Source organism: Benincasa hispida, chromosome 7, assembly GCF_009727055.1.
Source record: "Benincasa hispida cultivar B227 chromosome 7, ASM972705v1, whole genome shotgun sequence".
NCBI classification, from domain to species: domain Eukaryota; kingdom Viridiplantae; phylum Streptophyta; class Magnoliopsida; order Cucurbitales; family Cucurbitaceae; genus Benincasa; species Benincasa hispida.
The window spans coordinates 43,292,743-43,319,095 of record NC_052355.1 but is presented as its reverse complement, the minus strand read 5'-3'; the positions used below and the strand labels follow the sequence as shown (position 1 = coordinate 43,319,095).

The window sequence follows — 26,353 nt, the reverse complement described above, 5'->3', positions numbered from 1 at the left end:
CAATCTTTTAATGCGCTCGGACTCTGAATTCCTTGGATCGCAATTCTGCCTTGTGCCAACGCATTTTCCTGCACAAAATACATAAATTAGTTACTTTAATGCGGTGGGCTCATGCGATCATAATGTTCTCAACTTAATGCTTTTGGACACGATTTTACATATTTTTATCGTCGCAATCCTACATTGTTTTACATCTTTGTGTTGTAATAATGCACATTTCTGCCTGTTTCAGCTATCTATCCGGTTTTATCCCCAAAATGGGAAGCTTATTGAGCAGTACTGATGGACTACTCTCAATTATGCAAATCAAAGGATAATCCCGAATAAATATGAGTTTATAATTAGCTCAGGATTAAGATCGAGTTACCCTAGGTCATTGAATTTGAAATAGTCAATTTTAATAATAAACGATCGTTATAATGAAAAGTGATTATTTTGAGGTTTGGTCTTATGCAAACTCATTGCATAGGATGTCCCCACTCATATGTCTCTACATGAATGATTTTGGGATCACATCATTTGTATCAATACAAAATAGACCACATCCAATAGTGTTACCAAAATGAGGTACCCAATATCATCAACTTATAGACCATTTTGGCTATATACTAAAACTTGATCATCTTTTATGTCGCCACATAAAGTTAAAGTATTCATACTATAGCCATAGATTTAGATTTCTATAATAGAATGAAATATCAATAACAATTTATTGAAAAAATACTCAATAATACTTTTATTGATAAATAGAATATGTTAATAATATTTACGAACTGCAAGTTTAGGATATTCCCAACAAATCTTTCATTTGCAAGATTATTTGCTCAAATAATTAAGTTAAGAGCACAATTTCCTGATTATATGATTAAGACCATTCATCTTGATAATGCTGATGAATTTACATCCCAAGCTTTTGATAATTATTGTATGTCAATTGAGATAAGTGTTGAACATCCTGTAGCTCATGTTCCTACACAAAATGGTTTAGCATAAACATTTATAAAATATTTTCAATTAATTGCAAGACCATTAAATATGAGAGCTAAGCTTCCTTTATCTGTATGGAGACATGCTATTTTGCATGCAACATCACTTATACGCATTAGACCAGTAGCTTATCATAAGTACTCGCCATTACAATTAGCTTATGGTCATGAGCTAAATATTTTCCATCTAAGAATTTTTGGATGTGTAGTATATGTTCCAAAAGCTCCATCACAACGCACTAAGATGGGTCCTCAAAGGAGGTTAGGAATATGTGTTGGATATGATTTCCCATCAGTTATTAAATATCTTGAACCCCTGGCTGGTGATATATTTACTGCACAATTTGCTAATTGTCATTTTAATAAGAAAAATTTTTCAACATTAGGCGGAAGAATTAAGATATTAGAAAAAGAAATTACATGGAGTGCATTGTTATTGTCCCATTTAGATCCCCATATAGATCGATGTGAATTTGAAATTAAAAAAAAAATCATTTTCAAAATATAGAAAATCAATTACTAGATGCATTTATAGATGCAAAGAAAGTAATTAAGTCACAAATACTAGCTGCAAATGTTTCATAAAAAACTGATATCCCAACATAAAAAAATTGTTACTAATGAGTCTAGAATGCGCCAGAAGCATGGTAGACCAGTGAGTTCTAAAGATAAAAATCCCCGATAACGAATAATAATTAATAGTAAAAAAGACTTGGTTGAGGATGTAAATACTCATGAATAAATCCTTGACATGATTAGTGAGGAAGATGAAATACCTAAAGATAACAAGATTTCAATAAACTATGTCATGACAGGAAAAAGATGGATTCAAACAAATGTAGTTATCGACAATATTTTTGCGTATAATATTGCTCTTGATATTATATCTAAAAATGAGGATCTTGAACCAAAATTTGTTGAAAAATGTCAATGTAGAAAAGATTGTCTATAGTGGAAAGAAGCAATTGAGGCAGAATTAAACTCACTTTCAAAACGGTAGGTTTTTGGATCAATAACCAGAACACCAAAAGGTGTCAAACCTGTGGGATACAAATTGGTATTTGTGAGAAAAAGAAATGAAAATAACAAGGTCATAAGATACAAAGCAAGACTAGTTGCACAAGGTTTTTCACATAGACCTAGTATTGATTATGAGGAGACATATTCTCTAGTGGTAGATGTAATTACACTAAGATATTTAATTGGTCTGACTGTATATGAAAGTATGGATATACATCTTATGAATGTAGCCACTGAAGGAGCTCTTATTCAAGAGTACCTACGAGCGGAAGTAGATCTTTCCAATTCATTGTGACAGAATTTCCACATATACATTCAAACATACTAATATGCATTTATAATGTTAAATTGTTGACATGCTCAAAGGAACAATAAATAAGGGATCGAGAGATCATACCAGTTGAATACTTATTCTTCACAGCAAATCTCGCTTTTGTTGAGATGGTAAGCTATCGCTCAGCAAAACCTAATCGTCTACCTCAAACAGTCTCCACACGAACAAAAGGAAACAGGGACGGCATCACCACTCAGAACCCTCAGTATTCTTGGAGTGAGAATCCAAAGGGTGGGCTTTACTCGGATTTAGTAGAGGGAAGGAGGAAGGGAGATTGTATACAACGATCAAGCAAGTGGTAGATAGGCTCGTCTATCGTATAGACAAAATGCTTGATCGTTTAGGTGAAGTATATGATCGATCGTGTAGGAAAAGGTAAGCGATTGTCTAAACGATCGTGTAGGAAAAACTAAGCGATCGTCTATACGATCGTTTATTAAATATCGGACGCTAAACGATCATTTAGTAGATATCGGGAGCTAAACGATTGCTTAGGAAAAGGTAAACGATCGTTTAGTAAATAGCGCGTGTAGGTGTAATCGTTAAGCGATCGCTCAGCACTATCGTATAGGTAAGCGATCGTTCAAACACTATCGTATAGGCACATATTTTGCTAAAGGATGACACTCTTCAACACAATGTCCGCATGTCCAATGCTTATCACATCGTGAGCTATTTAAGCGTCTCAAAGTGATCTTTCAACTTACTCATCCGCTATGAAAACAGAAGAGACGCCATCCAATTACCCTTTTAACCGTCCAATTAATAGACGATGAATATCATCTCATCATATTCATAACCTATGAATTAATATCATATATTAATCATAGTATTTTTCCTCCACTAGATATAAATCATATTTATACCTTTAAATTAATGTATTTCATACATAAAGTTAATGATATCATATATAATTAACTAGTTCAATTATATCATATATAATCGAACTCCCTTTTGTCAATTTGAACATTTCAAACTGACCCAAAAACTGACTCTCAACTTGTATCCAAGCTACCAAGTGGATCTTATGGACCTATGGCTCGAAGCTCCAACGGTACGTGAATAATTGACTAAACTCTTTAGCCACGATATCCACCATCCGTTAACAGTCAGGTATTCAACTAAAGATCGATAATTAAACTCTTCTTACCATAGATATATTTCTATGTCTATTGGATATGACCAATCATCAGTACGATGACCCTTCACAGATGCTCGTAAGTACAGCTGGCCAATTTACCGTTTTACCCCTATAGTTACATCTTACTTCTTAAGTACCACTGATCCTTCTAATGAACAATACAACATGATCCTACTATGTATGAACACCTCTCAGGCCATGAGAAGGTGTGTGGTGCCACATCATTCAAAACTCGGGATCAGCCCTTAAGAGAGCAATCTATCTACTTACCCCTGCTTCGGGGAAGGAGTGAACTCCATCTTGTGAAGCTAAGTTCTCAACTCCCAAATTAGACGAATCCCCAAAGTGGAAGGTTTGAGTTGGCACTCTGGCCACTCGCACCCATGCAAATTAAAGGACCGCCCTCAACGGCAGAAGTTCCCAACTCACTGAAGATTGAGGTCATGTTACCTATGGTCATCCTAGTGAAGTGAAGTCTCAGTCATGAACGAAGTTATATGACGAGACATTAACACTTCGAGGTCATGTCTTATACAAACTCTTTGTATAGGACGCCCCCGCTCACATGTCCCTTACATGAATGATTAGAATTAGACCATCTGTGACAAGTCGCAACACTTGTAACGATTCCATAAAGCAGGTCGCATCCGTAGTGTAGGTTTCCCTCCTATATCCATATACTGCAGACCATTTTGGTTGTCACTTAAGACATGATTTACTTGTATGTTGCTACATACATGTTTAAGTTACATAAAGACAACTAGAGATATTAAGTTTATTGGTTTATGGTAAAATTAAAAAAATCTAAATGTACAAAGTCAAGAGGTGAAGTAAATATCATATATATTATACATCACAAGCGTTCTTACAAAGTTGTTTACAAACTACAGGACACGAGACTTTAAGGCACAAACTAATACCAATATGTTGACTAGTTGCACAAGGTTTTTCACATAAACCTAGTATTGATTATGAGGAGACATATTCTCCAGTGGTGGATGCAATTACACTAAGATATTTAATTGGTCTTATTGTACATGAAAGTCTGGATATGCATCTTATGAATATAGTCACAACATATTTATATGGGTCTCTTGATAATGATATTTATATGAGATTTTCAAAAGGATTTATGGTACCTAAAATATATACATCAAATTCCCAGGAATTGTATACAATAAAGTTACAAAAATCACTATATGGATTGAAACAATCAAGACGAATGTGGTACAATCACTTGAGTGGATATTTATTGAAAGAAGGATATCAAAATAGTCTAATATGTCCGTATGTTTTTATAAAGAAAATCACAATCAGGATTTGCTATTATAACTGTATATATTGATAACTTGAATATAATTGGAACTTTTGAAGAGCTTTCAAAGGCAATGGAATATCTTAATAAAGAATTTGAGATGAAAGTTCTCGGAAAAACAAAATTTTGCCTTGGTTTACAAATTGAGCATTTAGCAGATGGAATATTTATTCATCATCAACTAATATAGGAAAATTTTTGAAAAGATTTTATATAGACAAAACACATCCATTAAGTATTCCAATGGAAGTCCGTTCATCGGATATAAAGAAATACATATTTTGACCTCGAGACGATAATGAAGAACTTTTTGGTCCTAAAGTACCATGTATATTGTTAGGTTGTATGTCCTAAAACTCGCAGTTCGTAAAGTTAAACATATTCTGTTATCAATAAAGATATTATTTGACATTACTTCAATAAAGTTGTTATTGAATCTATAAATTGCACTTATAAAGTCTAAATCCAATAAAATAAGATCCATGCCTTGTAAATGAATACTTGAACTTTATGTGGAGACATAAAAGTGGACCAGGTTCGAGAAAATAGTCAAAATAATCTATAGTATACGAATAAGGTTTGGTGCCTTATTCTGGTAACATTATTGGATGTGGCCTACTCTGTAGTTATTATAAGTTTTTGTAAATAGGGGTGTTCAAAAAACCCTATAACCCGACCAACCCGGACTACCCAACCCAAACCGCAAGGGTTGGGTTGGGTTAAAAATGTTAAAAAATATTAAATTCGGGTTGGGTCTCGGGTTACCCCATTTTAGGGTCGGGTCAACCGGTGAACCAACCCGAAAAATTTGGGTTAGGTTGGGTTGGGTTAGGTTGACCCTCCAAAAAAGAACTAATAGGGTTCATTATTAGCCAACCCGAATTTTTGGGTTGGTCCACAAAAATCTTCCAACCCGGCCCAACTCGAACTATGTACCCCTAGTTGTAAATGTGCTACAAACAAAGTGATCCTGATACGTTCATGTATTGACACGAGGAGTGGGGGCGTTCTATGCAACGAGTTTGCGTAAAATCAGACCAAAAAATAAGTCACTCTTACTTCATAACATTGTTTACTGTTTAAGACTGACTATTTCGCTTAGATGACCAAGGTAACTCGATCTTAATCCTGAGCTAACTATGAACTCCTGCTTATTCGGGATTATCCTTAGATTTGTATAGGTAAGGGTTGACTCTGCAGTGCCGGCTCAATAAGCCTCCAATTTTAGGGGTAAGACTAGGTAAATAGTTGGGGATATAGGGTGCAATAAGGAATTCAAGCCTACCTGATTAAGGGATAGAAGAAAGGTTGTTCTCTTAAGTAATGAATCCAAGTCTTGAACAAGAGGCCCACCATCTCATTGGCCCAAGAAGGATTCAGTTTAGTGATTGGATCACAAACCAATTGTTCATTAGAGGATAAATGGAACTTAAGGAGCAAGATGCAATATCAGGGGTTAAATACAGACCCGGCCGTTATTAGGAACAATATGTGAAGGGTCGACTTACTGATTATGGTTAAATCAAGTGGACACATATATATCTACAGTGGAGAGACTGCAACTATCAAACTATAGTGGTGTGACTTGATAGTTAACGAATACTGATTAACTTGGTCTAAAGAGTTTTAGCCCATTAATCTTAAATCGTTGGAGCTCATAATCTATAGGTCCATAAGGTCCCTCTACTAACTCGTAAAATATGAACAACTTGAATAAATAAATTGAGTGAATTTGGAATGATACCAATTTGAAATGTTCAAATTGAATTTCAAATTAGGGTTTGTCTAATTATATTTGATATAATTAATTAATGTTTAATTTATTGAAATTACACGAAATTGGAGAATTTATAATATTTAAATATTAATTACATGAATAGGATTCATGTTTAAAATTAGGTGTGATTAATTTAATATTTGATATTAAATTATTATTTAATTAATTAAATATGTTTAATTAATCAAAAATCATATTAATTTTCAATTACAATTCAATTTGAGAAATTGGATTTTGATGTTTTAAATTTAATTAATTATGAATTAATTAAATTAATTTTTAGTTAATTTTGGAATTAATTAAATTCAATTTTAGTTAATTTTGGAATTAATTAAAAAAAATTGAAAAAACAAATTTTGGAAATCTATGGTTTAGTGGGTTTTTCCCACAAAATCACTTTGGAGAAGTTGTTTCTTCCTAATCACACCACCTACCCACTTGAACAATAAACTTTAGTGTTGGCATTCAGATGATCCATTAATGCTTGCATGTAGGGAGTTGATAAAAAGCTCTTCATTTCTGCTGAAGAAATGGGAAGGTTGCTGGAAATTGGTTTCTGCTACAACTATCATCTTCACCTGAAAACTCATCCAATTCCCTTACAAATTCACTCCAATCTGAGTTCAACCACCCTTGGTGGTCACTGTTGAATTGGAGCTGAAATCACGTGAAGAGCAGCTTGGATTTGGGAGCATTCATCAAAGGTATGTAGTTTACAAACCATCTTCTGAAGTTTCTATTTAAGCATACTTTTAGAACTCAAATTAAATATAATTAGAGTGCTTATTGAATTTGTTTGCTTCCGTTGCATGCTTGTATATCCTAACAATATTAGTGCAATCGGTACACTTATGTATCTTGCTAATAATACAAGACCAAATATTACATTTTCAATAAATTTATTAGCTAGATATAGTTCTTTCCCTACAAAAAAATATTTGAACAAAATTAAGCATATACTCCGTTATCTCTGAGAAACAATCAACATGTGTTTGTTTTATTCAAATAAATCAAAATTTAACCTAGTTGTTTATGTAGATTCTGGATATTTATCTGATCCACACAAAGCTAAATCTCCAATAGGTTATCTGTTCACATGTGGAAGAACTGCTATATCATGGTGGTCGATAAAACAGACCATAACGACCTATTCCTCAAATCATGCTTTCTTGCAATTCACGAGGCTAGTGGAGAACGTGTATAGTTAAGATTAATGATTCAACACATTCGTGAAACATGTGACTTATCTTCCAGTAAAAATCTTCCAACGATATTATACGAAGACAACAAAGCTCACATAGCCCAAATCAAATGAGGATATATTAAATGAGATAGAACAAAGCATATTTCACTGAAGTTTTTTTACACTCATGATCTTAAAGAAAATGACATCACTGTATAACAAATTTGTTTGAAGTATAATATGACAAACTTATTTACAAAGGCATTACCAACCATAACTTTTGAAAAGTTTGTGCACAACTTTGGAATGTGGCGACTCAGAGATCTTAAGTGATGTTTTCATGGGGAGTAAATATATTATATTCTTTTAGGAGTATATATTATATGAAAATGTACTCTTTTTTCTTCAACGAGCATATTTCATATTTATATATAGGAATCTAAGGAGAAGTATTATAAATATTGTAAAAATAAATAGATGTTAATTGCTTAGTGTGAGAGATCCATTTCAAATTTTCACTAAATTTTCACAATTTTAGTTATTTTATTTTACCTCAATTTCACAACAAAACGAATATTGTTTCAAAAAAGAAAAGAGGAAGAAAAACGTATAAAATAATAAAATAATAAAATAATAAAATAACTCTCGGCGAGGATCGAACTTGCGATATCACTGTACAACAAATTTGTTTGAAGGATAACATGACAAACTTATTTACAAAGGCATTACCAACCACAACTTTTGAAAAGTTGGTGCACAACTTTGGAATGTGGTGACTCAAAGATCTTAAGGTTTTCAATGGGAGAGTAAATATATTGTATTCTTTTAGGAGTATATATTATAAACATATGTACTCTTTTTTCTTCAACGAGCATATTTCATATATATATAGGCATCTAAGAAGGAGTATTATAAATATTGTAAAAATAAATATATGTTAATTGTTTAGTGTGAGAGATCCACTTCAAATTTTCACTAAAATTTCACAAATTTAGTTATTTTATTTTACCTCAATTTCACAACAAAACGAATATTGTTTCAAAAAAGAAAAGAGGGAGAAAAACATATAAAATAATAAAACAAGTTTCAACGAGGATGAAATTCACGACATCACTGTACAACAAATTTGTTCGAAAGATAACATGACAAACTTATTTATAAAGGCATTACCAACCACAACTTTTGAAAAGTCAGTGCACAACATTGGAATGCGACGACTCATGTTTTCATGGGAGAGTAAATATATTATATTCTTTTAAGAGTATATATTATATGAAATATGTACTTTTTTTTTTCTTCAACGAACATATTTCATATATAAATATAGGCATCTAAAAAAAATATTATAAATATTATAAAATAAATAGATGTTAATTACTTAATATGAGAAATTAACTTCAAATTTTCACAATTTTAGTTATTTTATTTTACCTTACACAACTTTTGAAAAGTCAGTGCACAACATTGGAATGCGACGACTCATGTTTTCATGGGAGAGTAAATATATTATATTCTTTTAATATATTATATGAAATATGTAATTTTTTTTTCTTCAACGAACATATTTCATATATATATATATAGGCATCTAAAAAAAATATTATAAATATTATAAAAATAAATAGATGTTAATTACTTAATATGAGAAATTAATTTCAAATTTTCACAATTTTAGTTATTTTACCTTAATTTCCCAAATATTGTTTCAAAAAAGAAAAGAGGAAGACATATAAAATAATAAAACATAGCTCCCGGCGAGGATCGAACTCGCGACCTTTCGCTTACGAAGCGAACGCACTACCACTATGCTACGGAAACACAGATCATATTAAGGCTGAAAACTATTTTATTTAGATTATCTTTAACAATATTTATTAAGTTTACTACTTGAATGCATTTATTTATAAGCTGGGTAGCATTTTGTTTAAATGTACTAAAATTAACTTTTACTTTAAATCTCATTTGATTGGTAGGTATTTACAAACTTTTAAACATAAAATACAAATATCAAAAGAGTTCCTACGAGAGTTGCTCTTTCAATATTACAACGTTTAATTTTTTTAGTGGAAACTCAAATCCAAATTTGGATGGATGATGGTGCACGTGGTGAAAGAGTTATGCTTCCACCACCACATTTTGAAGTTACAACTAGCATGTCTTGATATTTATATCTTTTAAGCATTACTTAATTCTCCAATGTGAGACAACATTATCCTATTTCTTTAAATTTTTGCTATAGGCCTAAGTCCAGGAGTCATGTCCAACATTAAAAAAATAAATAAATTTGCCCCTTAAATTTATCTTATTTTATTCTCAAACAAATAGACAATACTACGAATACATGCATCGAGTGAGTAAATTAGGCGACGTAATTTTTAAAAAAATCAATTGTTGACAATATTTTATATATGTTCTCATTTTCACATTCACTCCATGTTCCAACGAACATGGTCGTTGTTATTGTCAGCTTTGTCAACGAACACAAACAATAGAACTTTTTAAGTGGTCAATTGATCCAATTTCATAAAATTTAAATATATTTTGGAGATTATAGAAAACAAGATACTCTAGTTGTGAAACAAAATCAAACTTTTATTTATTTATTTATTTTCGCAGCACATACTGGTGATCATTATTAAGGATCTTACATTAAAAAAATATAGACCTCACAATCTCAATAACATAAATTGATTACTCCTCTCATTAACAATTGATTTTGAGTCATAGTGTTATCTAATGACCATCCTCCCACTTTTATCAACGTTAGGAAGTCTCTCAATCTTACCTATAGGACTACCTCCAGATAAAAAATAAATACCTAAAATTTACCTCTAAATAAAAGGAACCAAAGCGAATAATTTAAACAATCAATTATGTGCTCGTACTCATTCCACATACATTAAAAAAAAAAAAAAAGGAAAAAAAAAATTGTAGCTTGTGAAAAGAGGACAAAAATGGAAAATATAGCTCTCGGCGAGGATCGAACTCGCGACCTTTCGCTTACGAAGCGAACGCACTACCACTATGCTACGGAAGCCGTTGTTGACCGGTTTTCGCAGAGTTTTATAACAATTATGTAATTTAAACTCTGTACGGCCAGTTCTATTTTCTCAGACCTGCGACAGAACGCGGTCTCTCGCTGTGCGGGGGCGGCGGCAATGTGTGGAATCGCTTTGATCGTTTCTGGCATTCGCCTTGATTTATCATCTCTACATGTAGACGCCAAATCCCCGTCTCCTCATCCAGTTCACGAGCAAGTGAGTATTCTTCGTCTCCCCATTTTCTTCTCATTCGGTTATAATTTGTTTATATTGTTGTGGCGCGAATTCGAATTGGGCGCATAACACTTTCTTTGTGGTTCTGGATTGATTTTAGTTTCGTTTTCTTTCTCCAGCTCCAGTTTTCGATTGATGATCTTAAAGCGGCATTACGGAGAAGAGGGCCCGATAGTTTAGGCGGAGTGAAGATTTTTATTTCTTCAAAATCTTCTAATCCCGGTGAAGAGCAGCAGTTTGAGTGTTCCATTGAGAGGGTTGATGATGGCGTTGCAGTCCAGAGTCAAAATGATCAATACGAGATGAAAATTGGTTGTTTCCGTTCTGAAAATGGATGGATTCCTCAATCAGAGAATAGTTGCAGTAGTCCCATCTCTGGTGCGGAGTTTTATTTATTAGGGGCTACGTTACAGCTTAGAGGGATTAACCCTATTGTTCAGCCGTTGATGGATGCTTCCCGCAATATTCTTGTTTACAATGGTAAACTATATGCAAAATTTTTCATAAAGTTTGACATTTGGCTTTTATTCTTCTGTTTCATTTGCTTATAATATTGATCACTATTGAGCAATGATGCCACCTGAATATGCTGCTTCTTCTATACTGATCTTTTTTTTTTTCTGGGTTCATAAAGTGTTTTTATATCTTGTATCGTCAAATTAAACTATTATAGCAGGAACTACATTAAACTTATTTAATATCATTTTCATTTTCCAAAGGTGAAATATTTGGAGGAATACACGTTGAGTATCAAGGAAACGATGCTGAAACTCTTATGCTAGCTCTTCAGAATTGTTGCGCATGTAATTTCAGTTTAGGTACGAACACATGTGAAGGTGAATGTAAGAGAGAAAGAACTATTGTAGATATTCTTTCAATAGTTCAAGGGCCATGGTCAATCATCTACTGGCAGGTAACTCATAGCGGTAAGTTTCTATGTTATGTTTATTGGCCTTTGCACACCGTTTAACCTTGTGCTTTCTTGTTATTAACTTATAACAAAATTTATCATGTCTAGGATAGTGCAAAAACTTTGTGGTTTGGTCGAGATGCCTTTGGGAGGCGAAGTCTTCTTGTTCACTGGCCAACAGTGGAGGATTCTCGGTTTCTTTTATCATCTGTATCACCAGCTTCTTCAATGTTTCATGGTGCAGGTATACTGTGCTCGTTAACACTTCACGCATCTTCTGTTAAATGTTTTGTAGTCTGTTTATTGTTTATTAACAATGCCTTTTTGTGCTTATGATATTACACTAATTGCAGGGCTTGAAGATGACAATGGTACTTGTGAAGTGAGCTTCTGGGAAGAACTACCATGTGGGATTTACAGCATCTCTTTTGATGCTCAGAGAACTGATGGTTTCCTGGTTGGTGAAGTCAAAAGGCATGAATGGACCAACGAGTCACTGAAAGAGCTTGTTGAGTGGAAAAGAACTCGTATTGTACCTGAACCTAGAGACATCTCCACTCCATATCTCAAGGATCTTTTGTCACAATATGAAAGCCATTTAGCATGTTTACCTAACTTGCTATCAGTATCTGGTATCTAATATTCCTCTTCATTGTGGTGCTATAGCTTAGAAACCAAAGTTCCAATTTTTATAGTAGTTTGTGTGCTGACACTTTCACCTTGTCTGTGAAAAATGAAAAATGTATCTGGTTTCTATGAAGAATTTGATTTATTGACGATCTTTGATTTTTCTTTCCTTTCGTTGAATGAATAGGGAGTATCCAAGCTCCTGTCTCAACTCCTGCAGAGATTCTGCTGGAAGCTCTAAGGAAGTCTCTAATCCGGCGAACTTCACTTTATAGAATTTTCCAGGTTCAAAATTTTATTCTGTTTGTGTGGCTCATCTATTGGTTTATATTAAGTTAGCAGTTCTGATCACGTGCTTTGAATGATTTTGTTTTACCGTGAAATCCCTTCTCTTGGTTTATGTAAATTTTTGCATGTTGCACATTGTTTTGCAACTTTTCCCCCCCTTTCTTTGGCAATTGAAATTTTAAATATTTTTATTAAAGGCTTCAGTAATAGTATAATTTAATTTTCCATTGGAATTGTTTTCCTTTTCTCTTATATTTAATTGTGGAATATAATAGAGTTTCTCTTGTATACTATGCACTCATAGTTAGTTCTTTTCTAATAGAGTTGGCAAAGACTCACTTTTCTCTGGAAAAATTCTGAAATAAAGTAATTTATTGTGAATGCATAGGGTACAACATCTGCTTCGAGAAAAACAGAACTTGGTCCAGTGGCCATTCTTTTTTCTGGTGGATTGGATTCTATGATACTAGCAGCATTACTGGATGAATGTCTTGATACCTGTTGTAAGTGTTTCTTAATTCACATGAAAATCTATTTTCAACCTCTAGGCTTTCAGGATTGATATTATATACAACAGTGATGTCAATCATATTCTATAATTAAACTTGATGAGTGGAAATATACAATCAAGTGATCTAGTCCCAGTTTATTGATGATTTGGTCTGTCTTCTGTACAGATGAGATAGATCTTCTTAATGTCAGCTTTGATGGTTGTTCTGCACCTGATCGAATCTCTGCGAAGGCTGGAGTTAAGGAACTGAGTAGAATTGCCCCTCTAAGAAGGCATTATATTATTGAGTTCTATCTTGAGTCTTGCATTGACCTTTTTGGTGTTTAATTCTTTTAGTGACGAACATGTGGATTTTTATTGTAGGTTTTTTTTTTTTTTTTTTAGCATAGAGTATGAAATATGAAGTGGGAAATAGAAATGAAATGAGAATACATTATGCTTGACAGTTGTAGTGTAGTTAATTTGAGTCCGGTGATATCTTGAAGTAATAAAACAAAAAATAAAATGCATGGTATTCTTTTTAGTATAGGTCTGTAATATCATCTTTTGGAGAAGATAGTAGGAAACAAGATAATTATTTTATTGTCATATTTTTTTGGTTTCTGTGCTTGCAATATCTCCTTAGAAGTATCTTGGAACCAAAATTCCAGTTAAAATAATTTGAAAACCAAGTCGTTGTAAGCATAAATGATATTTTCTCTGTAGTCAGTGATTCTTTGAGTTAAGACCAGCGGCTTCTTTCAGTTGAAATAGTCTATTATGTACTAGCTTTTAAGAAATATGATTGGTTATAGGATAAAAATTATATATATTTTGAAGTTTCATGTCCCTTTTATTTGTTCCGTGCTTGAAACTGTAATCTTGCTGCTGCTAACATTTTCTTTTTTCTCTCACCTGGAATGTTTTGTTCTTTTTTTACACCAACTTTTTATTTTTTATTTTTTAATTTATTTTTAATTCTTAGGTGGAAACTGGTCGAGATTGATGCTGATTTGTCAAATCTGACCTCTGAAACCAAGCACGTCATGTCTCTAATAAATCCTGCAAATACATACATGGTACCCTACTTTCTGACTTGGTTATTTCTTAGCATTCTGATAGACTTGCCTTGATGCGAGTTCTTATATTGCATAGAATCAACAACTCATTCCTATGCTCAAAGTAAAACGAGATTATGGCCAAACCTGTCACATTCACCATCGTACAACTTGACTGATATGTACTATAACAAGCAGATGACTTCAAAGGGTTTTGAACTTGTGATCTCTTTGGGTGGTAGATATAGCGGCCTGTAGGATTACATTGATTGTTCTATTCTGTGTTAACCTTTATTAATTGCAGGACCTGAATATCGGAATAGCTTTGTGGCTGGCCTCTGGTGGCAATGGTTGGATTTATGAATCAATTGACAAGGATGAGAAGTTTCATCAACGTGTAAAATACAAGTCTGAGGCCAAAATTCTCCTTGTTGGCTCTGGTGCCGATGAGCAATGTGCTGGCTATGGCAGGCATCGAACAAAATATAGACAAGGGGGGTAAGATTGTAAGAGTGAACTGTTCTCATTTCATATATAATCTTTTCTGTTTATTGGACTGCGAGAACTTTTCTCTCTCTCTTTTTTTTTTTTCTTTTTACAACTTTCATAGAGTAAAAAAAGGATAAATCCATTGGATGTTAATGCAAAACCTTTAGTTTTTTTCAATTCGAATTGAAATGACATCATAAGACCTTGTATATTTGGGAGGGTATCTATTCCTGCAGACATGCTTATGCATAAGTTATAGGATATGGACATCTGTCAATGTTTCTTTAATTTATTATTATTATTATTTTGTAGTACGCATCTGTAAAAGTTTGATAAAATGTAAGACCAAAAAGACTCTTCTTAATTTTAGTGTCCTGCAATGTCCCCTTCAGCTGGCATCTTTTAAATGAGGAAATGAAGTTGGATATTCAGAGAATCTGGAAGAGAAATCTAGGGAGAGATGACAGATGTATTGCAGATAATGGCAAGGAGGTATCTCCTGGAGTGATATACCGATGCTACTATATGCCTCATCTTTTTCTCTTTTAATCAAGTTTTCACTCCTTTTCATAGGCTAGATTTCCCTTTTTGGATGAGGACGTTATACATATATTGCTAGCATTTCCTCTATGGGAGGTTACCGACCTTGAGAAACCTGCTGGAACCGGTGATAAGAAGATACTGAGGGAGGTTCGTGCTACTTTTACCTCGATTAGATTTCTTTCTCCTGTGTATGATATTTTTCAGATTATCAAATATTATACTGTCGAAAAGAGTTTATTGCTTATCTAATAGAACAGTCCAGTCTAGTCCTTCGTAAAGGAACTTGATTAACACTAAAAAAAAAGCAGGTCATTTGAGAAAGTAACTGACGTTCTGTCACCTTAGAATGAGAGTTTAGTTACCCAATGCAGATGTACTTACATAGTGTGACCGATCTACCGTTCTTCATTATCTTTTTGAAGGTTGCAAAATTACTTGGTCTGCACGAAGCAGGAGCTCTACCTAAAAGAGCAATACAGGTATGCATCTTCCCTTTTAGCACACTACCAACTTCGTTCAACAGTTGTAATTATTATAAATTTGTAAGAATGTTGGATATCCGATTATTTGGTCCGCAAATGAAAACTGTGCGAGATATAATTTGACTTGAAGCCGAGGGGTGTTATATCATACAAGATAAATTCTACAGTGATGGATCCATCTAAAATATAGCTTGCTCTTTCTTTAGTTGCTTCCGTAATCCTAATGCAAATTTGATCATCTAGTTTGGCTCAAGGATTGCAAGGGAATCAAACCGGAAGAACTTCGGAAGCAACCGGGCTGCTAATCAGGCCTCAGCAGGAAGTGTGAAGTTTAACAGGCAATCTGTTCTAGTGATGACCTGCCAAGGCTCACCCTCCGGCTCAGGGCAGTAGAATACAAGCAGCTGAGTTTTTTCCGTATAGGATAAGTTGAAGAGAACCCAAACTTGTTATTCTGGTCGGAGCTAAAAAGGAAGAAATGGGCAATTTCCCTGTAGATCGATTCGGATCGGTTTTTAAGTTAATTTGTGACCTCTAATTTCGAAAATTTTGGCTTCACACTTTGAAGTAACACCTCTTTAATACACAGTATATCTGAGGGTATCATTGGATCTAAGCTATTTCAAGTAGTGTTTGGATTATGAGTAGAATTAACCTTTGATGTAGTCTTTTGAGTCAGTTAAATGTTTATTGTAGAGATGAACAGATATTTATGATGGAAGAAGGGATGAATAGAAAAATAGACATTAGTGTGGTTTATTGTGATTATAATTGCACTTTTTATTCATTCCATTAGAGAAATATGGAAAAACCTCTTTTTCCTCAATTAAGGTATGATTTTAATGGGCTCAGGAGGACCTTCTCAATTATGACATTCTGTCAATTTTTTTTTTATAACAAAATTGTTGTTAAAAAAAAAAAAAAAACTTTTATTCGACATATTTTGACAAGCGCAAATTCTAGCTAATTCACATCCAAATTTCACTCTTTAACACTATAACCACAACAATTTTGCTATATCTATCTATCCATATATATAGCTATATATGTGTGTGTGTAATTTATTTTTTTAAAAATGGCCGCCTCTTTCATTTTCTACAAGTTTATTACTTCATCAACTTTCAAAATTATGGTATTGGATTTTAGTTTTTAAAAACTAAGTTTATAAATACTACTTTTACCTATAAATTTATTTGATATCCACTAATATTTTGAAAACCAAACCAAAATTTTAAGATTAAAAGATAGTTTTTATTTTTGGAATTTGATTAATAGTTAAAGTTGGTTCTAAAAGAAAATAGAGAGAAAAGAAACATAAAATTTTAGAAATAGGAAATTTAAAACAAATTTATTGTCTGACTATACTTTTTTCTATTATATATGAAATTTAAATTTACCTTTAGATTAAATAAAATTAATTTTTTTATTTTTTAAACACAAAATTAAAAAAGTTAGGAAAAGTTCATGAATCAATTTACATTTGACAATATATATTTGAGTGTAGGTAGTATTTATGTTTGTGCAGTCCACTCAAGTATCTAATTACAAGTTGTCATGCGACAAATTTTTTTCGTAAATATTTCTTTTATATTATTTTTTTCCTTTTGTAATTGAAGGTAATGTTTATAGTCTTGTGTGCCTTAAAAAGAAGGTATTTAGTCTTTGAAAATAGAGAAGACTAGAATCCTTATTTGGTTTAAGAAAGAAAAAGAATAAAGGAAAATTGTAAAAAATAGAACAATTTTAGGGATTGAGAAGTTTAAATATTGTTTTGGTTCTTATACTTTTAATTTTGGTTCATATTGGTTTCTATTTTTTAAAATGTTTTTTAATTTATATACTTTCAACTTAGTCTCTATTTTGATTCTTAAATTTTCAAAAGTGATCATTTTAGTCCTTTCATTTTTATTTTTAAAGTATAAAAATTGCCACGTTTTAAAAATTCAAAAGATTAAAATAAATCAAAATTGAAAATAGATAACAAAAAAAACTTTTTAAAAATACAAGAACAAAAATGAATCAACCTATTAAAACCATCTTTTGACAAAGGGGCTATGAATGTCCAAATTGCCAAAACCCCAAAGTTAAAACCATACATTCGTTTTACGAATCCCTTCCATCGCGCGACTGTATCCAGGCAGCAGCATCGACGGCGAAAACGCGGCACCATCGGACGGCGGCGGCGGCGACCTGGACCGGAGATACTCTCTTTATCCTAAACGTAATTTGCTTTCCCTCACCGTCTTTCCTTAACATTGTAAAGCAGCCCAAAGCACGACGGACTCTGTACCCCACTTCACTCTCTCTTCTGCTCGTCAAGCAAAAATCTGAAGGTACTCTAACTCTTTTACCATCTAAACTTCATCTGATTTGTAAACATGACATTTAGATTGGTTTGGTAGGTTATTGCCCACTTCTAATCTACTTGCTTCCGTTTAAAAACAGAAGGAACACAGTAGCGGGAAGCAGTGTATGCTCGGTGTGAAGTAACATTTCAGCAGCATGTGGAACTAGAGGAACGGCAATGGAATGAACAGAATCCAGTTTCAACGTGTAGTTGGCTGTTTTGCTCACTCTGTTCTGGTTCTGAGTAGAATTTCACTTCTGAGTTCGATTACGGATTTAGAGGTTAATTCTTAGTGTTTCACATGGACGATCAAAGTTCTAGAAGTGGTAATTGTGGTAATGGTGGCGAGAACCAGTGGAGAGCTGAGGAAGCGATTGCTGGAAACTCTGAGGCCCTAAAAGCATTGAGAGAGCTGATCATCTTCCCGCTATTATTCTCGCAGGAAGCTAAAAAAATCGGTCTAAGAGTAAGGAAATTTCTTTTACATCGTTTCTATGTATAAATTTTCGAGTTGCTTATTGACTGTTATGTAACTGACTTCTGGTTAGTTTAATCGTGAATTTTATCATGATTCTTAACAGTGGCCTCGAGGCTTGCTTTTGTATGGTCCCCCCGGCACTGGCAAGGTACGATTTTGCTTGAAAATTTTGAATCCATTTTGGAAAATTTCCCCTGATGACTTGTTTTTGTGTTCAGCTCTTCCAAGCTTCTTGTCATATTGTATATAAATCTTTTGTTACTTTCTTTACTGAATTTTGATGGGAACTGAACATATTTAGAGGTTAGTTTTTTAATTGTATGTCAGCTTATTTCAGTCTGTTAAACCCAAAACAAAGAAATGAAGTTTTTGTTACTTTATCCTTGTACTTTGCAACCGTTTTATCACCCTATTTCCTCCCCAAGAGATGTCTGGACTGGGCTGTAGGCGAAGCCAAATATTTGTTTTGGATTCTGTGTATATATATGTAGTCATAGTTATAGTATTTGAAAGTGAGGCAGTTCTTTTAAAAATGAATTTATTGTTATTATTATGTAAACATCCCGTTCATTTTGCTCAAAGCGTTCATTTTAGATGCATAAGTTTTAAGCTTGAGGAATAAATTTTTTCATTGCCAGACAAGTTTAGTACGTGCCATTGTTCAGGAATGCGGTGCACATTTAACCACTATCAGGTTCTGCTGCATTTTTCCTTTCTGAACTTTTTATGATAAGGAAGCATCAAAGTACTCAAATTGATGATAATTAATTTTTTTAATGATTAAATTTGTTAAATTCTGGTATTGCTCTTTTGCAGTATCTTTCCCCTAAACTTTCTCTGGTCACCATAGTTTCATTTTCAATCTATTATGCAGTCCCCATTCAGTTCACAAAGCACATGCTGGAGAAAGTGAAAAAGTTTTGCGCGAGGCTTTCTCCAAGGCATCATCTCATGCAATGTCCGGAAAACCATCAGTTATCTTTATAGATGAAATTGATGCACTTTGTCCTCATCGGGATTCAAGGTAATGAAAACTGATTACGTTATTGTAACTCTGAAACAATGTTATGTTTTCTTTTAAATATAATAAAATCGAGGCTAAATTATAAAACTACCCCCTTGAACTTTGCTATTTGTTTAAGAAATATCCATTCTTTCCAGAGTTGCAATATTAGCTTTGACCTTTCACCCATGTTTCATAACTACCATTGGAGGAGAAATCCATTAGTATGTTGAATGAAAATTAGGACCTAGAAATAGAAATTGGGACATGAACACTGTTCTAGGTCACTACCATACATGTTCCAAGTCCAAATTTTCATTGAAAATCCTAACGGGTTTCTATGTAGATTTAAGATATTTATGAAAAGTCTAGAGTTATGTTGCAAAATTTAGAAGAATAGGAGTATTTTTTAAATAAAGGGCAAGTTCAAGATAGTTTTTGTATTTTAGCCTAAAATCTGTAAGCAGGTTTGTTGTTGCTATCTGCTCTAGAAGAAAAGAGAGGTAATGGGAAAATGTAGAACAGACGTACACAAATATAAGTTGAGTGTAAGTGACAACGAAACCCGTCTAAGCAAGTTGCTTGAAAGGGTTAATTTCTTAGGGGTATCTTATCCTTCGAATTATGAAGATCTTTTGATTTTTTAAAAATATTATTATTATTATTATTATCATCATCATTATCATTATTATTTTTGTTATTATTATTTCTGAGATAACAAATGAAATTCCCTGGAAAAGGGTTTTTTTTTGGGGGGGGGTGGTTTGGGGTTGGAAGCATTCTCATTAGATTGAAGCCAGATTCACAAAAAACCTCTCCAATTGGTAGCTATAATAGAAATTGAGTAATTACATTAAAGAATTTGAAAGCAAATTGCTGGAAGAACCCAAAAGATTACAAACCAATGAATTCTTCCTGGCATCCTTTGAGTGAGAATGTGTCATTCTTTTTCTTTTCGACCTAAAGTTGCTTCCACACAACCAAGAGCTTAGTCTTTCTTTCTTCCCTCCTTTTAGTTTTTACTCTATAATGACTTTTCTAGTGTAACTTTTACCTAGTTTAAAGGATACCATATCTTCTCGACTATCATGCTATACCACAGATTATCAATTTATTTTATCTTATCTTTTAGGGGAAAAAGGTTTCAATAGGGGAGAATCTAAAAACCATTATTCATTACTATCTACACATTGAGTAGGGAGAAGTCCTTGTTGATTATTTTTCTTCTGTTATGTTCAAATTCTCAGGAGAGAGCAGAATGTTCGTATAACCACTCAACTTTCTATACTGATGGACTCCAATAAGCAATCCGCATCTGGTAAACCACAAGTTGTTGTAGTTGCATCAACTAACAGGTAGTTAAAATATTGTCTTACTATCTTGTTGGATATAATCTTCTATTGTTTAACTAGAAAATTATACAATTGTTAAAATATCGTCTTAACTTCCTACCTAGGATTTAATATCCTATGAGTTCTTTGACACCCAAATATTATAGGGTTGGGTTCAATTTTGTTGCCTATTATTGTTACCTTTTAAATTTTAATTACTTGTACACATATCCTTGGAGTTTGCAATACTTCGTCGTCATATAAGGTGCTATATATTCCCGGAAGTTTAGAATAGTTAATTCTATCAAGTGATCGTGTTTTGATGCTGAAATAGGCGTTCTTTCCCTCCATTTAGAAGACTGTTATCTCCTCCTTGGTCTCAGCCATTTTGGTTGTCTTGATTGTTTTTGATTGACACATGGAGCATTTAGATCAGTTTGTTGCTTCTCTTTTATGGATTGCTTCTGCCTGATGTTCTTTGGATTGTAATTTTGTTTAGATTGTCCCCCACCGTTTCAGTGTCGGGTGGGCTTCTTGCATCATCAATCCAATTTTTCATCTTTCTGTATTTTTTCACCTTTTAGTCTAACCGGCTAATCTTTCTTTGCTCTTTTTTCCTTTTACGTGTCAGTTTTTTTTCTTGCTGTTCAAAATATTTGATATTGACTTTTTGTTAAAGGGTGGATGCCATCGATCCTGCACTTAGAAGGTCAGGGCGTTTTGATGCTGAAATAGAAGTAACAGCACCAACTGAGGATGAACGATATCAAATTCTCAGGGTAAGTGATATCTTGGCTATGTGCATCTTGCAAGGTTATTTATTCACTTAAACCTGTGAGATATCACTATTTTGGTCCAGTATATATTTTCTTGTATTAAATGAAAATATTATGCCTCAATGGAAAAAATTATTAGCGCTTGTCATGGCTTTTTCATTCAACCGTGCAGCTATACACAAGGAAGGTTCAATTGGATCCAGAAGTTGATTTACGAGCCATAGCTGCATCTTGCAATGGGTTTGTAGGAGCTGACTTGGAGGCTCTGTGTCGTGAGGCTGCAATGGCTGCATTGCAAAGGTGCTCAGGTACAAATGAGAATGCTATCCTCTGTCTAACAACAGAAGACTTGAAGCATGCAAGATCTATAGTTGGCCCAAGTATGACTAGAGGCGTCACTGTGGAAATTCCAAATGTGACTTGGGATGATATTGGAGGACTAAAACAATTAAAAGTATGTATCTCATGATTTTTTCTGGCTGATTTTTCTGGCACATTAATTTAAACTTTCTACTTATTGTAAACAGAAAAAGCTACAGCAGTCCGTTGAATGGCCTATTAAACATGCTGCTTCTTTCTCAAAGTTGGGTATATCACCTGCACGCGGGATTCTTTTGTACGGGCCTCCAGGTTGCTCAAAAACAACCCTTGCTAAAGCAGCTGCGAATGCTGCTCAAGCATCTTTTTTTTCACTTAGGTATTTTCTCTAGATTCTGTGAATGAAATGGCCCTCTGGATTCTCATCAGAAAGCTCTTGATGTTGTGCGTGTGTTCGTTTATTAGCATGATACCAGAGTTAAGGAAAAAGCATAAGAAGTGTGGAATTCTAAATGTTGAGTGAAGGATACCTTATCGAGCAATTGTCTTTGTCTTATTATTGCAATTGAAGAAGCATGGACATTGACAAGACACAAGAAACACGGTGACATGTAGGGATGTTCATCGGCCTACATGTTGGTTTGGCTTTGTCAGTTTTTGGCCAGATTGACTCTACCAATATCTTTGGTTTTTGAAAGTGGAAAACTAAACCAATGATCTTGAACGGACAATTAATTTTTGACCAAATAGTCGGATAGGCCAACTTGAAATTCTTAAAATCATAAGGACATGGGACCTCAGAGAAAAACATCAATTTCCAAAAGAATTTCCCATCAAAGGTGTCGTGTCGGTGAAGTTCCTAAGTCATTGCCTTGCTAATAGATATATTTTGACTTCAATCCACCGAATAATTTCCTCTAATATTTTGTTCAAATAGGATGATGTACTTGTATCTCTGGGACTAATAAAACCTGGACTCTTCGCGACAGCCACATCGTGATTTTTTATTTGATAAACAGGCGAACAACTCTGGTGTTATGTTTATGTTTCTGAACTCAGATGTGAGAATAAATTGTCCTGCCACATGTTTCCCTCTTGCAGTTTAAACTGCAAGCCAAAGATTAGATTCCTTTTTTTTTTTCCCCTTCTTTTTGGTTTGTTGTTTTTTTAAATATTGAACTGCTCACTTGAATATCTCATCTTGGATTAATACAAGTGCCTTTTTCTTTTTCCCTACTTTTTCTGTGTTTGTATTAAATTCTTAGTTGAAGTAGTACTTGACCGAACTGCATGTCTCGACTCTTGAGATCATCTACTGTTGATCAGTGGTGCAGAGATGTACTCTATGTATGTTGGTGAGGGAGAGGCTCTACTGCGCAACACTTTTAGAAGAGCTCGTCTTGCTGCACCAAGCATAATATTTTTTGATGAGGCCGATGTTGTTGCTGCCAAAAGGTTAGTAGCTAGCATGATGAAAGTTTTTGTGGCTAGGCGTAAGTGATAGTCTTTTAATCCTGTTCCTACTAATCTTAATTCTTGCATTGTTTCATGCGATACCTTTTATTATATTACTCTAATATTAGAGGCGGGAGTTCAAGCGGCAACACCACCGTTGGGGAGAGGCTTCTATCTACTTTGTTAACTGAGATGGACGGTCTTGAAGAAGCAAAAGTGAGTGATATTCATAACCATCCTTTGTATCATTGGCACTTGAGATTGAAGGTGCATTTCCTTTTCTGTTTTTCTTTTGATTTGAGTTTCAATTGCTCAGGGAATACTAGTTTTAGCTGCTACAAACCGTCCTCATGCCATTGATGCTGCACTTATGCGACCAGGACGCTTTGACTTGGTGAGACATCCATTTTCTCATTTCATGTGTTAACAAGTACTTCTTCCATGGCATGAAAGTGAAGGTTGCTTTGTTTGATCCAAACTCACCTGCTCTGATTTTACATCTCAAATATGGATGTTAACAATCTTGGCTAGTCCTATTGACATTCCAATATCTAATGAATTCGTAGGTGCTCTATGTACCTCCACCAGATTTAGAAGCTCGGTACGAGATACTTCGCGTTCATACTCGTCCAATGAAAATTGGCCTTGATGTAGACCTCAAAAAAATAGCAGAGGATACAGAGCTGTTCACTGGGGCTGAACTCGAAGGCCTGTGTAGGGAAGCTGGAATTGTAGCTTTAAGAGAAGACATAGCTGCTAGTGTTGTGTGTGGTCGTCATTTTGAGACGGTAAAGAATTCTTTGAAGCCAGCTTTAACCTTAGCAGATGTTGATATATACTCCACTTTTATGAAGACCCGTACCGCTCTGCCTTCACAACATTCCGATTTAAGTTGTAATAATAAGATCAAGAGTAAAAGAAATTTGTTGGGTCCTGTATCTTTGGTTAAACTTAGTTTGATTGGCTGTTTCGTTTTTGTTGTTGCTAAATACTTTTTCTATGAGGAAAATCAAGTTGAACGCGAATTGACGACTACCTAGGATAAGATTTAGGGTTACACATTTTGAGTGTCTTTTAGGTGATTACGTTTTTTTTTAATTATTTTTTTAGGGTGGTTTCATTTTGAGTGGTCTTCTGATTAATTATTTTTTGGACAAAAGACGAGAAATGTAAAGATATGAAGCCATATATAAGAGATTCCTTGTATCAATTAATTTTTATTAAATTTTCATTTTGATACCAAATAGTTTCTTTTACGGGGGGTGGGAAATAATAAAATCAGATCTATCTCATGTTATGCTTTGAAAAGAGGACTTGAACCTTGATTGTGTTGTCTTATATCTGTTTTTAAAGTTAAATTGTAAATTTGATTTTATAGCTGGGAGAAAGTTAGAATTTATTTTTTATGGTTTTAAAAGTTAAATTTTGATCCTTAATATTTAAAAATAGTCTTTAATGTAAGGACTATTTACGGGGGTTTATCAAATCATATGGACTAAATTTTAATTATTAATCACAAGACTAAATTCTCTCTCTTAACTATTGTGATCACATATGCAATTTAACCTAGTTTTTATTGAATATTTAAAAAACAAAATAAAATGTCAATTTGAAAAAAAGAATTGTGGTTTAGAAGTATAAGAAAAGTTAAAATGATTATCTTCTTAATCAAGAAGAGAATGTGAGCAGTAGTTATCAACCCTTTTGTGGCATCTATTGCCTAACTTACATTCTTAACTTGTCCTAAGAACTCTAGAAACTCATATACAACATATAACATACTACAAATATTCAAACCCAATAAACATAACCAGGATTCAGCAAACAACATATGTACATTATATTAACAACACAGAGTTCAGTGGGTCTCAACACTCTTTACTAGTCCATAACATGAATAACACATATGTACAAACATTAACAAGGTAAACACCTAAAACTTCTCTTCAAATTTTGAGCGTCCTTAAGTGGTGGGGAGATGACCACTACTTGGAGAAAAGGAAAACATTTGGAAAGAGTGAGCTATTAGTACAGGGAGTGACTAATAAAATATAATCATCATGCTTAATACTGAAAACTGTCAAATAAACTCATAAATAAAAATTTTAAAATGTAGAATCTTTGAAATCATGAGTTCTCTTAAACCCTGTTAAAAAAGAACTCTTGTGTTCAATCCCTCAACCTCTATTCTTAGTTGGTGTGGAGTAAAGATTGTTCCAAATACCCTAAATTTTAAAGTAAGTTTCAATTATGCTTTGATTTTGAATGTTTTATTTGCACTTTTGAACTTTAAAATTTATTTTGAAAAAGATACTTTTAAAGAGTTTTTTTCATTAAAGTAAGATGAAATATGATACAATTCTCAATATGCACGGATTAAAAGACAAGTGACATCATTTATAACATAATTTATGTAAATAAATTGACGTAATAGTTAATACAATACAAATTGATTATGTAGGTCAAATTTAGCATAACTCACTGATATGATATTTATATTATTAATCTCGAGGTTAGAGGTTCGATCTCCCATATCATGTTGTTAGAAACAAATTTTTACTATATAAATAATAAATGATTTTAATAAATATCTGTAAAGGAGAAATAACGGATTTCTCACCATTTTGACTTGAAGATCCTACCAATTTATCCTTCTCTTTCTGTTTATCATGTTCCTAAGTTTGTTGGTTCTTTTCTCTACTAACAATTTATTTTTCTTAAACAAAT

At 33.4% G+C, this 26,353-nt stretch overlaps 2 protein-coding genes and 2 non-coding genes across 6 annotated transcripts; 2 read left to right on the top strand and 2 right to left on the bottom strand.

Annotated features, from left to right (window-relative positions):
• Positions 1–9,502: 9,502 nt before the first annotated feature.
• TRNAT-CGU lies at positions 9,503–9,574 on the bottom strand. Its single transcript has one exon. It is a non-coding gene; the product is annotated as a tRNA-Thr (tRNA).
• Positions 9,575–10,721: 1,147 nt separating this feature from the next.
• On the bottom strand, positions 10,722–10,793 carry TRNAT-CGU. The gene has a single exon. It is a non-coding gene; the product is annotated as a tRNA-Thr (tRNA).
• Positions 10,794–10,853: 60 nt separating this feature from the next.
• On the top strand, positions 10,854–16,686 carry LOC120081619 (asparagine synthetase domain-containing protein 1). Its single transcript, XM_039036647.1, has 14 exons — positions 10,854–11,013; positions 11,151–11,511; positions 11,751–11,944; positions 12,050–12,185; positions 12,295–12,573; positions 12,756–12,853; positions 13,245–13,359; positions 13,534–13,639; positions 14,332–14,425; positions 14,709–14,902; positions 15,286–15,385; positions 15,467–15,583; positions 15,859–15,915; positions 16,162–16,686. The coding sequence occupies exons 1-14, from the start codon at positions 10,915–10,917 to the stop codon at positions 16,309–16,311; spliced, it is 2,100 nt and encodes a 699-aa protein (XP_038892575.1). The 5' UTR covers positions 10,854–10,914; the 3' UTR covers positions 16,312–16,686.
• A 1,278-nt stretch (positions 16,687–17,964) lies between these two features.
• Positions 17,965–24,848, top strand: LOC120081992 (cell division control protein 48 homolog B). 3 transcript variants are annotated; one of them, XM_039037186.1, is made up of 13 exons: positions 17,965–18,251; positions 18,364–18,731; positions 18,847–18,891; positions 19,382–19,437; positions 19,618–19,767; positions 20,994–21,101; positions 21,757–21,856; positions 22,026–22,307; positions 22,381–22,550; positions 23,498–23,626; positions 23,755–23,842; positions 23,943–24,020; positions 24,193–24,848. In XM_039037186.1, exons 2-13 carry the CDS (start codon positions 18,567–18,569, stop codon positions 24,664–24,666), a joined length of 1,845 nt encoding a protein of 614 aa, XP_038893114.1. In that variant the 5' UTR covers positions 17,965–18,251; positions 18,364–18,566; the 3' UTR covers positions 24,667–24,848. The 3 variants fall into 3 exon arrangements, with proteins under 3 accessions (XP_038893114.1, XP_038893117.1, XP_038893115.1); XM_039037189.1 differs by having other exon boundaries at positions 23,943–24,084; positions 24,193–24,333; XM_039037187.1 differs by lacking the exons at positions 17,965–18,251; positions 19,382–19,437 and having other exon boundaries at positions 18,590–18,731.
• The last annotated feature ends 1,505 nt before the right edge of the window (positions 24,849–26,353 follow it).